The sequence below is a fragment of the Trifolium pratense genome, linkage group LG4 (assembly GCF_020283565.1).
Source record: "Trifolium pratense cultivar HEN17-A07 linkage group LG4, ARS_RC_1.1, whole genome shotgun sequence".
Classification (NCBI taxonomy): Eukaryota; Viridiplantae; Streptophyta; class Magnoliopsida; order Fabales; family Fabaceae; genus Trifolium; species Trifolium pratense.
In genome coordinates this window covers 1,530,091-1,544,890 of record NC_060062.1, presented here as the reverse complement: position 1 = coordinate 1,544,890, position 14,800 = coordinate 1,530,091, and the positions used below count along the sequence as shown (strand labels likewise).

Genomic DNA, 14,800 nt, shown 5'->3' with positions numbered 1-14,800 from the left:
GGTCTGTGGAAGGTGAAAATGAGGGCGGTATTGGTTCAACTGAATTGTGAGGAGGCACTATTGGGAACACAGATGTTAGCGCATCTTTCAGCCGTAGAGAAGACCGAGATGAATAAGAAGGAAGTGGGTGCTATTACTTTGTGTCTCAGGGACAAGGTGTTGAGAGAGGTAGCGCGAGAAACGTCTGTTGTGTCTATGTAGACAAAACTTGAGGCACTGTATATGACCAAGTCTTTGGCACAAAAGCAGTTTCTGAAAGAACAATTGTTCTTCTTTCGGATGGTGGAAAGTAAGCCAGTAATGGAACAACTATCGGAGTTCAATAAGATTATTGACGATTTGGCGAACGTTGATGTGAATTTGGAAGACGAGGACAAGTCTTTTCACTTGCTAAGCGCTTTACCCAGGTCACTTAAGCATCTCAAGGATGCATTGCTTTATGGTAAAGATGGCACTATCACTTTGGAAGAAGTTCAATCAGCGTTGAGAACTAAAGAGTTAACAAAGATGAGAGACTTGGCAATTGATGATAGTGGATAAGGCTTGAATGTTTCAAGGGGTAGAAGTGAGAACGAAGGCAAATGGAAGGGGAAGAAGAACGAGTCTAAGCCTAGGCCAAATGGTGATAGTGGTGGAAAATTCCAATGTTACCATTGTCAAGAATCGGGTCACTTCAGGAGGGGTAGTCCTAAGAGAAGAAGTGGTGGTAGTTCGTCTGCTCAGATTGTCGTTAGTGAGTACGAGGAAGGCTATGAGAGTGCAGGAGCACTCATAGTCATATGCTGGGAACCATAGAAGGATGTCGACCTGGAGATGCGTTGGAATAATACTCAACATCAGCCTGGAGAGGCGGTGGTAAGAATACTCGACTTCGGCCTGTAGAGGCGGTGAAATAATATGTTCATCTTATTCTTGATTTTTTTTTATTTAAATTTTTAATAAAAATATATTTTAAAAAATCAAATAGAATTATCTTATGTTTTTTTAATTAACAGAATGAAAAAAATGGGTTTATACGTGTTTATTATAAAAGATAAAGGACCTAAATCGAAAAAGTAATAGGTAAAGGACCAAAATGTTACAAATAAATAAGTTAAAGAACTTGAATGGAAAAAAGAGAAGATAAAACCTAAATGTTACAAACGATTAAGATAAAAGATCATTGATGTAATTTTGACTTGATTTTAGGGATGACAACGGGTGCCCATCAATTGTTTCATGATTCATCTATTTTCCTTTTATGTTTCTTTTAGCTTCCTTACCAAAAAAACACAATCCTAGAGTTTTTTTTTTTAATTTAGTAAAAAAAAAAAATATTTGTTTTAATATATATAATTTAAGCTTCAAAGGGTGTAAAGAATAAAATAAGTCCAGGAATAAAATAAGTCCAGCTCTGCTGCTTAAAAAAAAAGTGTCTTTATAAAAAAAAAAACCCAGATCTATAACAAACTCATCGTCTATAACAAATATTAATTTGTTAGAGAAAGTCTTACTTAAGCACATACCTAACACATAACATTTAGGCACATCCAATAGAATTTTGACAGCACTGAAATAATTGTTACTTTTTTAAAAATAAAATAAAAAGTGTTTTCTTCTCTCTTCACTCTCCCGTCTTTTTTCTCTGCAAAATCCATAGATCTCCCTTCAATCAACCAAAGCTAAAGCTATCTCCAATCTAAGTTTGAATAGCAACAACACAAATAAATGGAAATGGTTTGAAAAAATCAAGATCCAGTGAATGATAATGGGTCAACTGCCACTATCTCTTCCCATCCAACACCAACATAAATCATCACCTCAAACAACCGAATCTCGCCGATGATCTACCTCCTTCAGTAATCGACTCACTTCCTCTGTTCACTTATTCTTCCAATTACCGCCGCTCCTTCGCTGTCACCGCCGCTGATTGCGTTGATTGGCCAATTAGTTTTTGTTTGTTAGAATTAGAAAAAAGGGGTTGCCCGCTAGGTTTTGATATTTCGATGATGATGTCATCGTCTCACCATCATCGATCGATTCCAACTGAAGATAGGGTTAGCAATCTTCCAGACTCAATACTTTCTCACATTCTCTCTTTTCTTCCAACCAAATCCTCGGCTGCCACAAGTGTCCTCTCAAAAAGATGGGAGACATTATGGCTCTCACTTTTCGATCTCGACGACTTGGATGGGCGGCAAAGCTTCAAAGACTTCATCAACTTTTTGCCACCTCATGAGGCTACCGATACGATTATTATTCCGTGTATCAACGAAATTATTATCGATGCAGCATTCCAACGCGGTGGAACTCAGACCCTAGACCTTCACAAGGTGTATAGGCCCAAAGATCAACTTAAACTAACTCGTAGAATTTTCACTTGCAGGACACTCACTTTTCTCAAATTGAAGAACCTATGTGTGAACGACCTTCCTTTTTTACCAAATATTCCTCTGCTCAAAACTCTCCATTTAGAGAATGTGTATTTCACAACTCAAACGCATATTTTCAAGCTTCTCTTAGCTTGTCCCAATCTAGAGGAATTGCAAATAATTCATGTAATTGTACTTCCTCCTAAGAACAAAGCAGCGTTCGATGAGCACTTGCCCAGATTGGCGAGACTCGTGAGAGCAACTGTGTCTGATGATAATCTACCTATTCCTTTCTCCTTGCTGTCTGGAGTGCAGATTCTGAATGTGAAATCGGTATGATTTTTAATGTTATGTCGTTGTAAATGTACGTTAACAAGTTTATTATAACAACTTTGGCCTCTAGTCATGGGCGAATCTGTGTGAGGCATAGCCACACCAGCCCGGCCAGAATTTTTATGAGGTAGTAGTGATATAGTTTAGAAAATAGTTGGATAGTGGAGATTGCTTAGTTGATAGTTGAAAAATAGTAGTAGCAAAATAGTGTGAGGATTTAGAGCAAGAATAGATTGAATTGCTCTTCACTTGGATGCATTACAAATGTGCCATGGTTACATATTTATAGGTGTGGATGGCATATTCTAGATACTTGATTCTAGATCGTTCATGATGTATCCTAATACAAATATAATACTTACTTATTCTACTAACTATAGTAATCTTGAAAGTTCTACAAGTTTACATCATCTACTTAATAAGTAAGAGTGATTCTATAACTTACTATTGATTTCTAGAAAAATCTAAAGGATGAATAGTTTTTTTTTCTTTCTTCTTTTCTAGTAATGCTTAATTCCGCCCCTGATGGTAGTTACTTACCAGTTGATACAGTAGTCCTAGTTTAGAGTGTAATTGGATAGTGTATAAGGCGTTAAGTCGATAGTTGGAAGGTGTGAGAGCTATTATTGGAGTATCAGTTAACATATTAGTTATGGTAGTATGGTGAAGCCTTAATGTTATTGACATTGCATTCCAAATGTGTTCTACTATCTACTCGAGATAGATCTACAAGTGTACATCGTCTCTTAGTGACTAACAGTAATTCCGCAAGTTACTATATTTTATTTGTATTGTAGATTCTAGAAATATGCATCATATTTCAGGACTAGTAATGTTTTCTTTTTGTAATTACATACAGATATGGCACATCTATATCCAACTCCCCACTTTTCAAAATCTAACTCAAATGGAGATATTCTTCGCCAACTTTAAGGGTAGAAGTTGGCGCGATAAGTGGAATTGGACGCTAGAAATGCTTCAACACACTCCCAAGCTCCAAGATCTTACCATTCATGAGGTGTTTTTGAATATAATTAATTATTGATTTAATTTGTTTTTTTTTTTTTAGAATTATTGATTTAATTTGTTAGTTAATACTTAATACTATCTCTACACATCTTAACTTTGTTGGTTTTTATTTTTTGGATGGAAAATTTACTTGAAATTGTTTACAGGATATGAAAGATGCAATTTGTGAGGACAATTGGCACGACCCACAAGTTGTTCCGGAATGCCTTTCATCTCAGCTTAGAACTCTCTTGTTTAGAGATTGTATAGGCAGACAGTGTGAGCTTCAATTTCTAAAATATGTTATGAGAAATTCAATGGTGTTACATTCCGTAACAATTCACAGTGCCAATTCCATAAATTTTAATGCAAAGTACCAGATGTTACTAAAATTAGTTACGTTCCGAAGGGGCTCCCGCGCCTGTAGACTTAAATTTCATCGATAAAGGCCGGGACACATAATATTTCCTACATGTCTAGTTTGTTTTTAGTATATTCTTCATGTATTTAAGCCTATATTTAATATAGGATTTGATGGTGTTTGAAAGACATTAACTCTTTCTTATTTTGTTCTCATGTCATAGATTTTTAATTATATATTGGCTTTCATGAAATTAGAATTCGTTATAGCTTCTGTCAGCTTTTATTTTCCTTTTTAGTGATTGTTTTTTATTTTAGTTATCTCAATCACTATTATTTTATGGAAATTGGTTAATCAATCAAATACTGATATTCCTGTTTCTTTTTCTCAAGTTTGTCACCGGTTTATTTTCTCTCTTCCACATAAGAGTATATGATGTATGTGCACTAATTGCCGAAATATTGAGCATGTAGATGAGTAGATCTATACTAGAAGGATATGTTTGGTTGATTGAGTGTGTGTTTGGTTTGGCGTTAGAAAGAATTGATTCTAATAGAATTGAGTTTGACAGAATTGATTTTGGTTAAAATTGAGTTGAATGTAAAGTGATTTATGTTTGGATACATTTGCGATTAAAACCCCAAGTCGGTGATGAAACCTCCACAATAAGCGGCAAGCGGGACAACGACGTCACCCGAAAACCATGGGTGGCGGTGACTGCAATAAACAACACCAGATGAGGTTAAAGGGTGCCACATATGACAAATTTGGATCTGGTGCGGTGCAACCATAGGTGGTGTGGAGGAGCTCATCACACCACCACCTCCTAAAATTTTTAAAGAGAATTCAGGGTGGCGAAGCAAAACCTATGGGTGGCGGACGGTTATATTAGGAAGAAGGGATGCAAAATATTTTATTCTCAGGGACAAACTTTTAGATTGAGACTAAAATTACAAAAATAAATTTATACTTGAGAAATGAAAAAAAATAAATTAAAAATGACTATTTTCTCGGTGACGGATCTCGAGGTTGAAGAGTGAAATCCTCAACCAAGGGACCTCTCGAGAGAATGCAAAAAATGACTATTTTCATTAGTGTAATAAAATAATAAGATTGAAAATGTGATTAAATTTATATGGAAAATGCTAAACAGTGTCCCCGGGGCACTGGTTAAGGATGCAAAAATAGTAATCTGACATCGGAGTTTGTGCAGTCAACGCCTCGAAAGTCTAAAAAGTGCTATTTTCAAGTTAAAATTTTCTTTTTTTGGTTTCCTTAACCTGTGCCCCGGGGGCACCGGTTAGCATAGCCCAATTTATATATACAAATACATGTTTTTTGGGAGGACATAGAAGAGTTGCACTCCACCGCATATACAATAATGTACAAAATTGTTAAAATATTATTAAGACAATGTATCCCGTGTTTGGCACGGGTCGTTATCAAGAGAAATTTAGGTCTCTTTCACAATTGTAAATTGGATCATGTGGGTATCAATAGTAATTGAGCTGCTCATTTTTTGACCCAAATTGCCACTAAGAAACGGGATAAAATTTGGCTGGATTGTTTTCCTCATATCATTTGAACTCAATCCATGAGGAAAATTGCCTCTTATCAATAATATAAGTGTCTTGTTTAAAAAAATAGAAATAGAACATGTTAGGCTCACATATGAAATTAAATAAATTAAAGAGAAAAGGGTTAAATGGACATAAATTTATGTGACTATTTTATTTTAGTACTAATTTTTTATTTATGCGCCGAACTATCTCGATAAGTACATACTAAGATCCATTTTTCTTTTCTTTTTTATTTGACAAAATTTATATCATATACATTTTAAATTATAATATTATATCAATGAAATTGTACCGACAATGTTAAATAATTTTACACTTTCAAAAAATATCAGCGCATGTTTCTTGGCACGCCATCTCAATCCAATTCACTCTCTTGATATGAAATGACAAATTGATAATGTTTTAGGAGATGTTCTTATAAAGATACTTTATACGGTCACAGTCAGTGCATCTTTATTAAACTCTTAATATATAGTATATTTACTACGTATAGTCAAAAGATAAAAATATTCAATGTGACTTATTTAAACATATTGATTTATGCATATTATAATTTTTCATTTTTTTGTTATTTCATATTTTTTAAATTTAAAATATTAAAATACTATTCTTCTTAGCCATATTTTTACCCGTGCTTGGCACGGGATCAGACACTAGTTACCAAAAGGTCTTTAGCATATACTCCCTCCGGTCTCGTATATAAGAAAATTTTCAAAAAAACACACATTTTAAGAAAGTAGGTAAATGCATTGGTTGAGGAGAAAAAACACCTTGGAAAGTGTAAAACATTGCATTTATTGGTTGAAATTGGAATAAGCTTATTGAACTCTTTGAATCATGGATATCGAAACATGGTAAGATTTACGAGACCATTGAGGAAAAACTACTTAGGTTCGAGGTGTTTAAGGATAATCTAAAGCATATTGATGATAGAAACAAGATTGTTAGTAACTATTGGCTTGGTCTAAATGAGTTTGCTGATTTGAGCCACCAAGAGTTCAAGAATAAGTATCTTGGACTAAAGGTTGACTTGTCTCAAAGGAGAGAATCCTCAAATGAAGAGGAATTCACTTATAGAGATGTTGATTTGCCTAAGTCAGTTGATTGGAAAAAGAAAGGTGCCGTCACCGCTGTCAAGAATCAATGCCAATGTGGTAAGTATAATTTTATCGAAAAGTATTCAAAATATTTAGTTTAAAATTCTAACCATCTAATTTTGATTCCACAATCACCGAAATACTGACTGCGTGAATTCATAATACATTGCTTGAATATAACAAGAAATTCTAATCGTCTAATTTGGATAACAAGACACAAGAAACTATATATGAATTTCGTCCCGAAATAGCTATAGCATATATATTAACATGGTGCCACAAACATCGCGACTACTTTGTAGGTAGTTGTTGGGCATTTTCAACGGTTGCAGCAGTTGAAGGAATAAACCAAATTGTGACTGGAAATTTGACATCTTTGTCCGAGCAAGAGTTAATTGACTGTGACACAACTTATAACAATGGTTGCAATGGGGGTCTAATGGACTATGCATTCTCCTTCATTGTACAAAATGGTGGACTCCATAAAGAGGAAGATTATCCTTACTTACATTATGGAAGAAAGCACTTGCGAAATGAAAAAGGTACATAAATTAATTAATTTAACATATTTCATACTAATAAAGTAATAAGTAACATAACTTTCATTCGTTTGTTTTACCAGGAAGAAACCCAAGTTGTCACTATTAATGGGTACCATGATGTGCCACAAAATAATGAACAAAGTTTATTGAAGGCACTTGCAAACCAACCCCTCAGTGTGGCCATTGAGGCTTCAAGTAGAGACTTCCAATTTTATAGTGGAGTATGTTTAATGATTAATTATTTTCTTATAAATTATAGTTTGTTACCAACAAAAATGCGAGAAATAGAACATGTTTGTGTAAGAAGAAATAGAACTTGGTTTGTATAATAAACCATGGGTTTAGTAATGAAAATACCTTAAAAAGCGCTAAGAGAAAAACCAACAATACAAATTACTAACATCAATTTATTTTTTATTTTAAAAAAAACCATCCAAATTGTCTTTGTAATTTATTTGATTAGGTAAGATTAATTAATTAGTGTAGCAGTAATTTAAAATTGTCGAGTGTAAAATTAAAAGAAAATAAAACATTATATTGTTTATTTTTTGGTCAAGTAGTTTAGTGATTATAATCACAGAATTTAAGTGATTTATTTTTTACTAAAGAAAACAATACATTAGTTATATATATTATTAAAAATGTTGATAGAATGGAAATAGTGTCTCTACATAGAATAGAAGTCTCCCTCAATTCTCTCTTCCATTTTTTGGACATGTTTTTAGGCGGATTTTAATTCCTTTCATCTTAACTTTTCTGCATTAAGGTAGTCGATCATCGATAGTCATTCAATTAAATATTGGATGAGATTTAAATTTAAACTTGATATTTTAAAATATAAAATATAAGTAAAAATATTTTTTAGACCCTGCAATATATTAAACTTGAAAAATATCAGCGTTCCTAATTGCATGAATGTGAGAAAATCCAGCGGATTGTGTAGGAGACTTTGATACCTCTTAGATTTTTATATTGGGCTTAAGACAACCTTACAAAACTGGCTTATAAAGTGAAGATTGTTTTTACTTTATAAACATATATTTAAGTCAGCTCGCAATTGATGTGAGACTTCTTAACACGCTTGTTGATGAGTTTTTCACTTTTTCTAACATTTTTCTCTTTGTTTCTTGTTTGTTAATGTTTCTATAATCTAAGTTTTATGATGGTTAAATCCTAATTTTCTGATTTCTAAACTTATTTATAGAGGTTAACTAGGTTACATCCTCCCAAAAAAAATAAAATCCTCAGGCACAACCAATTAAATAATTACAACTAATAAAATTAATAATAAAAATTAATTAAATGATGAAAGATACGCCAACGTTTTTTCATCTTCTTAAATTGTATGTGTCCTGGTTTTACCACCGCAACAAAGATCTTATTTTTTAGTGGGTGTGATGTTGAATTTGAAATCAGTGGGTGTGATATTGAATTTGTCACTATGATGAACTCTCTTATATCTCTCCCTGTTTAAAAGTGTCTCTGATCTTACCTGTTCAGAACTGCGACCGCGCCGGTGTTGAGGTTGTGCGTGCCCCTGTTAAATGGAGGGGGGTTGTGTACCTGCAGGCACTCCGACGCTCAAGTCGATTTAAGTGTGGAGTTTAGGTTTTCTGATGCTAATAATACGTACCTTGAGAATGAGGTCGAGGTTTGTATATATAGCCCCCAGCGCTGGGCCAAGGTCCTTGATGGCATTAATGGTCATCAAGTGGCTGCCGGAATGTGGCTAATGAGCCTTGATGAGCAGTAAATGCTCATCATTCCGGTTTACGGCCGTTACGATACGCATTGGTATCAGACCGTTATGATCGTCGAGCTTGTCCTCGGATGCCTCCACTGCAATGTTCCTCGAACATGTCTTGCTCGACATCCTATTGTCCGAGCGTCTAAGCTCGGTCCAGAACAGTCTCCTATTTTTATTTTATTTTTCTTCCATTACATCTACACAAAGGAAAAGCAAATTATTCTTGATTTTCGGTTCTAAGGAAAACCTGATTGATATACAGCAATTATTATTAATTTTAAAAGTGTTGTATTTCTTCTCAGGCAATGAAATTGATCAAGACCACTCGTGACTCCACACAGAGGGGTGGGGGTGCTCAAATCCAAACCAATCAAAATAAAAACCGAAAACCGATCCAAAAAAACCGATAACCGCAAAAAACCGAATATTTTTGGATGTGTTTGGATGTCCTTTTGTGAAAATCTCTGGATCGGATCGGATTTCGGATTGATTTTTCAAAACCGATCCAAATCGAACTAAACCGCATACATATATTTTGATACTTATTTATCCTTTTATTAGTATGAATATATATTGCATTAACCTATTTTTTTTTTTTTTTTTTCATTTTAAATTTTGTTAATACTATTTGTTCCTTTAATTTAATCTATTTTTTACTTTTTGATATGTTTCAAATATAATTGATAATTGTCATTCCAAAATATTAATTTTTAATATATTATATGTTATATTTTACGTCAAACTTAATATTTATTTCGTAAAAAAAGTCAAATTATTATTTTATAGTGTTTTTATAATTTTAATATTTAATAAAAAGTTTACGATTTATAATTTGGATATCCAAAAACCAATCCAAATTAAAGCGCATAAAATTGGATTGGATTGGATCGGATTTTTTTTATTTTTCATCCAAAACCGAACCTAACCGCGAATAAATTTATTTTTGGATCGGATGAGTTTTTGCATCAAAACCGATCCAAACCGAACCGCGAGCACCCCTACAGAGGGGTTTGAGAGGATTTCGGAATCGTTCGTGACTTCGTGCACATTATTTACCCTTTTCAAAAGATTTAATTTTTATTGTTTTTATTAGTTGTAATGACTTGATTGGTCGTACCTAAGCATTAATTGTTAGGTGAGGAGTATTTCTCCTCTTGAGAAATAATAATAATAATAATATTCTACTACTAATTCTCTACAGATTTACTATTCACACCTCCACTTGTTAATTTTCTAATTGTCTTAGAAAACGAAAACGCAGCGTTTTACTAAAAGAGGTGTGTTATTTAAACACATTTTCAATGACAAAAATACAACATGGTATTTTGTTCCACTCTATGCACACTTTTTGAGAAGTGCAAAAAATATTATAAAAATCAAAAAGTGCACAAATACGTATATTTGTCGTATTCTATCGTTTATAAAAATATATTATACTCGGGTCGCGAAGGCCGACCCGGAACACGTTCGCGGATCTTCTCTGATTTGGCAGATCGAAACGCACGCCGTTCCTGCGCCGATGATTTTCTCCGGCGATTCGGAGCATGATTCGGCTCGCTCAGGTATGGGTAAATCGAGATTTTGATTACATATTATAGATATTTATTTTTATGACTTGGTTGGTTGTAATTTATACGTATATTTGATTTGTAGCAGGTGCATATTCTTATTCAAAATTCTTCTTCTTCTTCTAATCCAAATGGAGGAGGAGGAGATTTGGGAAGATTATTTATATCCTGCTCAACATTTGGTTGGTTGGTTGGTTGGTTTTCAATGCTTTTAACACTAACCCCATTTCATTTGATTTGGGAGCAAATTTGAATTTTGTGTTTTCTACCACTAATTGGACAAAACATCATCATTTTGTATCAAAATTGGAAATGCTTTCATAAATGTCTTTTATTGGTCCATTCAATTGATTCAAAGACCAATTTTGACAGTGAATTACACTTCTGTAGACCAAAATGGTTTGTTTGTTTGTTTGTTTGTCCACTACTGACTTATCTTTTTCTTTAAGGAACCTTGTTGTCAAGCAATGAGGACTCTCATTTTCGGTTCCTGAGGGAGTATATGAAGAAGCCATTGCCAAGTACAAAGTGACTCTTTTTTGTGCAGCTGAGGAAACCATACTTCCTCTACCTTAAATGTTGTACATGTGAATACCGCTGCTGCTGCTCCACCTCCTTTTGTTCTTTCTGGCATGTCTGAACGTCACACACACTTATGGTCTTTCAGAAACCAACCTTTGGCTCATCCGTCTATTGTCCTTGGAAACCAGAGTGGGACTCACTTCCACAAGAATCCCGAGCCCGGCTCCATGCAAGACAAGGGGTCATGTACATTCCGGTGATCTTGCTGTAAAGCATCCAGATGGATATATAGAAATTAGAGAATGCTCTGTACTCGCATCCTGCAATACTCGAGACATCTGTGGTTGCAAGGCCGGATGAGAAATGGGGCGAGTCTCCATGTGCATTTGTGACATTAAAGCCAGGAGTGGATAATAGTAACGAACGAGCAGCGTCTAGTTGAGGATATACCGAAATTCTGCAAGGCCAAGATGCCTGTTTATTGGGTTACGAAATCGGTTGTCTTTGGACCATTACCTAAGACAGCTACTGGGAAGGTACAAAAGCATATGCTGAGGGCCAAGGCAAAGGAGATGGGACCGGTCAAGAATAAGATGAGCAAATTGTAATCATGTTATAGTTATAGACGAGATAATGTTGATCGATAAAAGTTACGAGTTCTTGCTGCGTATGTGATGTATCATTAGGATTGTGAAAATCAATAAGAATTGTTAGGCCGCCGTGAATCAATAAGAATTGTAACGAACGAGAATTGTTAGGATTGTGATGTATCATTAGGTTTCTTTAGCTTTGTCCTTTTCATGCTTGAATTTCAAAGAGTAAAAACCAAAAAAGGAATCAAAATCTTGATTCACGATGAAACCAAACAAGCAAAAACTTCCACAACTAATGTTGTTGTGTACAAAGAGGTTTTTCATAATATTTGAGATGTAAGTAATCATGTTTATTAATCAATTAGTTGGATTATATTAAAGTTAGACCTTTATTCCACTTACTTTTTCCTTTGAACTTATATCAATCAAGTTTACAACTCAAATCAACATTATGGATTTCTTGAGCTGTTTCAAATATTTCTTTGAAACTGCATTACATAGCATATTTTAATTTAGGATATTCTTGACCTATTTGAAGAAACGAAATCTTTTACAAGGCATAGTGTATGTGTTTGTGCTGTAGGGTTTTCCATTTTATATCAAGTTTATGTCTCATTAAATTTGTGTACAGTGTTAAATCCATTTTATGGTTGTTCACCATCTTAGATGGTGGTTTTTAACCACACCCTTGATTAAAGGGGATTGTTGTATTGAAATATTTTAGTCCAATGTTAATTAAGAATTCCTGATTGGATCAGAGTATTTGTTCTTTCTTTTATGTCAAAAGACTGGTTACATACTATCTAACAATGAATACACCCAAAATTACTTACTTCAACAGATCAAGTGTTCAACACAGAATATTAGTGGAATGAATCATGACAACCAAAAATATTATTTATATCAGACTAGTACTGTTTTGAAACAAAGGCTAACCATTGCAGTAGAAGTTACTTTCAGGAAGATACTTAGAAATTTCTGAAGCAGAAAAGCATTACCACCTATTACAAATGAAAACACACACCATTGTTTTACCTAAAAAATTACCAAATGACTGACTGAGTATAGAAAAGAAACTTATAGATCTGTTTCCTTCACTTTTTGAGGTACTTTTGGACGTATAATATAGTAGGAATTTTGTCCTTCCTTTCCTGAAGTGGAATTACTTCAATCAAACCTTCAACTTGTTCCTTCAAATATGTGTTATCCCTTTTAGCACTATTGTTCTCTTCCATCAAAGCTGTGTTCTCTTGCTTTAAAGTTGAGATATCCCTTTTAGCACTATTGTTCTCTTCCTTCAAAGCTGTGTTCTCTTCCTCCAAAGCTGTGTTCTCTTGCTCTAAAGTTGAGATATCTTTCTTCAAATATGTGTTCTTTTCCTTCAAATCCTTCAAAGCTGTGATAATCTTTTTATGCCTTTTTCTCTCATCCATGGATTTCTTGGTCTTCTTCTTCACCAAATCGATAGTTTCAACTGTTTGGATAATCAACGCCCTGAGGAGCTCTTCAACCTTATCTTTTAACTCAGTGATGATTACTTCCTTAGCCTGATCAGAATCTATCGCTTTGTGCCCTGCAATTCTCTTGATCATCTCCTTAAGCTGCTCCTGCTCGTCTTTGTCGAAGAGTTTAGGCTGCTTGTGTCAACAAGATTAGATAATAATAATAATAATAATAATAATAATAATAATAATAATAATAATAATAATAATAATAATAATAATAATAATAATAATAATAATAATTAAGCAGAACTTCAGGAACAGAACAACATAAAGTAACTTTGACTTTGAGCAGAGTAATTATAATGTAAACCAAAAAAATTTCTATAATGTTAAAGATACACAGATCAAAATTGAATCTATAATTAAAAAAATAGAAGCAAAGTAAACAACAACGTACTTTGAGCGGTGCATCACTAACCACAAGCTTCTCAGCAGCTTCACGCATCTTATCGAACTTAGCCTCAGACAGACCTTTGATTCCGGTCAAGTTCTGCGGAAAAATAACAACAACATTAGATTATTGAAGTTCAGAGTAATCCAAAATCATTCAAATCAGAGACGTGTTGAAAGTTAACCATCAAGACATTGCAGGTAAATATCCCTGCGTTCCGAAGCTTATCCACATCTGAAGCACCGATTCCTTGCAAAATAACTGCGAAGATGCATGCATACTCTTATGAATCGGATATGAAAATTTTAACAATAATGAATGAGCATAGAATTATTCTTGTATTATTGTTCAACAAAACAGCGTAAGTTAACTGGTCGAAATTTCCGTAAATCGGAGCGGAAAACAAAATATCACTGAAGATGATTATATGGTTCTATTCGACGATTTGTTATGTAGAAAGAACAATGAATCAAAAAGTGAATCTAACAAAATCAATTAAGAGATCGGTATTTTGTACGTTGATCAAGTAAAACAGAGTGTTCAAGAAATTACGCTTTTCGACGTCGATGGATACATCTTCCATGTCTTCTCGTTCAACCAGCTGCAACTGACCGCTGGATTCTTCCGACCTGAAAAGGAAAAACGAAACAGATAAATTATTAACCGATCAAAGTGCAAATAGAGTTGAAATTATGAAATGGAGAAGAAATGGATCGATCTAGTTTCTGTTACTAACTTCAACTTCAGAGTTGAATTCATCGTGGTTGTGGATGGAAAATTTGAATTCGCAGAGAGAGAGAGAGAGATTTGAATTCTGAGTGTGATTTGAAAAAGTGAAGGAATGCGTGTGTGTTTATATAGAGACGAGCTCATGAAGGAAGTGTGAGTGCTATAGAGAAGAAAACGGTTACGTTCCCGCCTTTTTTTCATTCCCTTCCATCGTTTTCATTCCATTCCGAATCCGATTTTTTTCATAATTTGTATTTGATTTTCGTTTTATTTATTAATTAATTAATTAATAAGATCGTCTGAAATTATAAATAAAATAATCAAGTTTGGAATAAAGTTGAATAACTTCACACTAAATTTATATAGAACCCATATTTTTTTTTTTTGGATAATATATAGAACCCGTATTTAAAATAAAATAAAAATCCATAAATTATTTTATTTAATTTACTTCAAAATTATTTTTATTTGTG

General features: G+C 33.8%; 1 protein-coding gene and 1 pseudogene across 1 annotated transcript; both read left to right on the top strand.

Moving 5' to 3' along the window:
* The first annotated feature begins 1,481 nt into the window (after positions 1 to 1,481).
* Positions 1,482 to 4,306, top strand: LOC123920494 (FBD-associated F-box protein At4g10400-like). The gene is made up of 3 exons (XM_045972756.1): positions 1,482 to 2,684; positions 3,544 to 3,702; positions 3,860 to 4,306. The coding sequence occupies exons 1-3, from the start codon at positions 1,986 to 1,988 to the stop codon at positions 4,136 to 4,138; spliced, it is 1,137 nt and encodes a 378-aa protein (XP_045828712.1). The 5' UTR covers positions 1,482 to 1,985; the 3' UTR covers positions 4,139 to 4,306.
* A 450-nt stretch (positions 4,307 to 4,756) lies between these two features.
* LOC123920648 lies at positions 4,757 to 10,840 on the top strand (annotated as a pseudogene).
* The last annotated feature ends 3,960 nt before the right edge of the window (positions 10,841 to 14,800 follow it).

Bases quoted from the DNA above. Each gene is read 5' to 3' on its own strand.
- LOC123920494 (XM_045972756.1), top strand. From the start codon at position 1,986: ATGATGATGTCATCGTCTCACCATCATCGATCGATTCCAACTGAAGAT. The intron at 2,685-3,543 runs GTATGATTTTTA...AATTACATACAG, and splicing joins AGATTCTGAATGTGAAATCG to ATATGGCACATCTATATCCA. The intron at 3,703-3,859 runs GTGTTTTTGAAT...AATTGTTTACAG, and splicing joins AAGATCTTACCATTCATGAG to GATATGAAAGATGCAATTTG.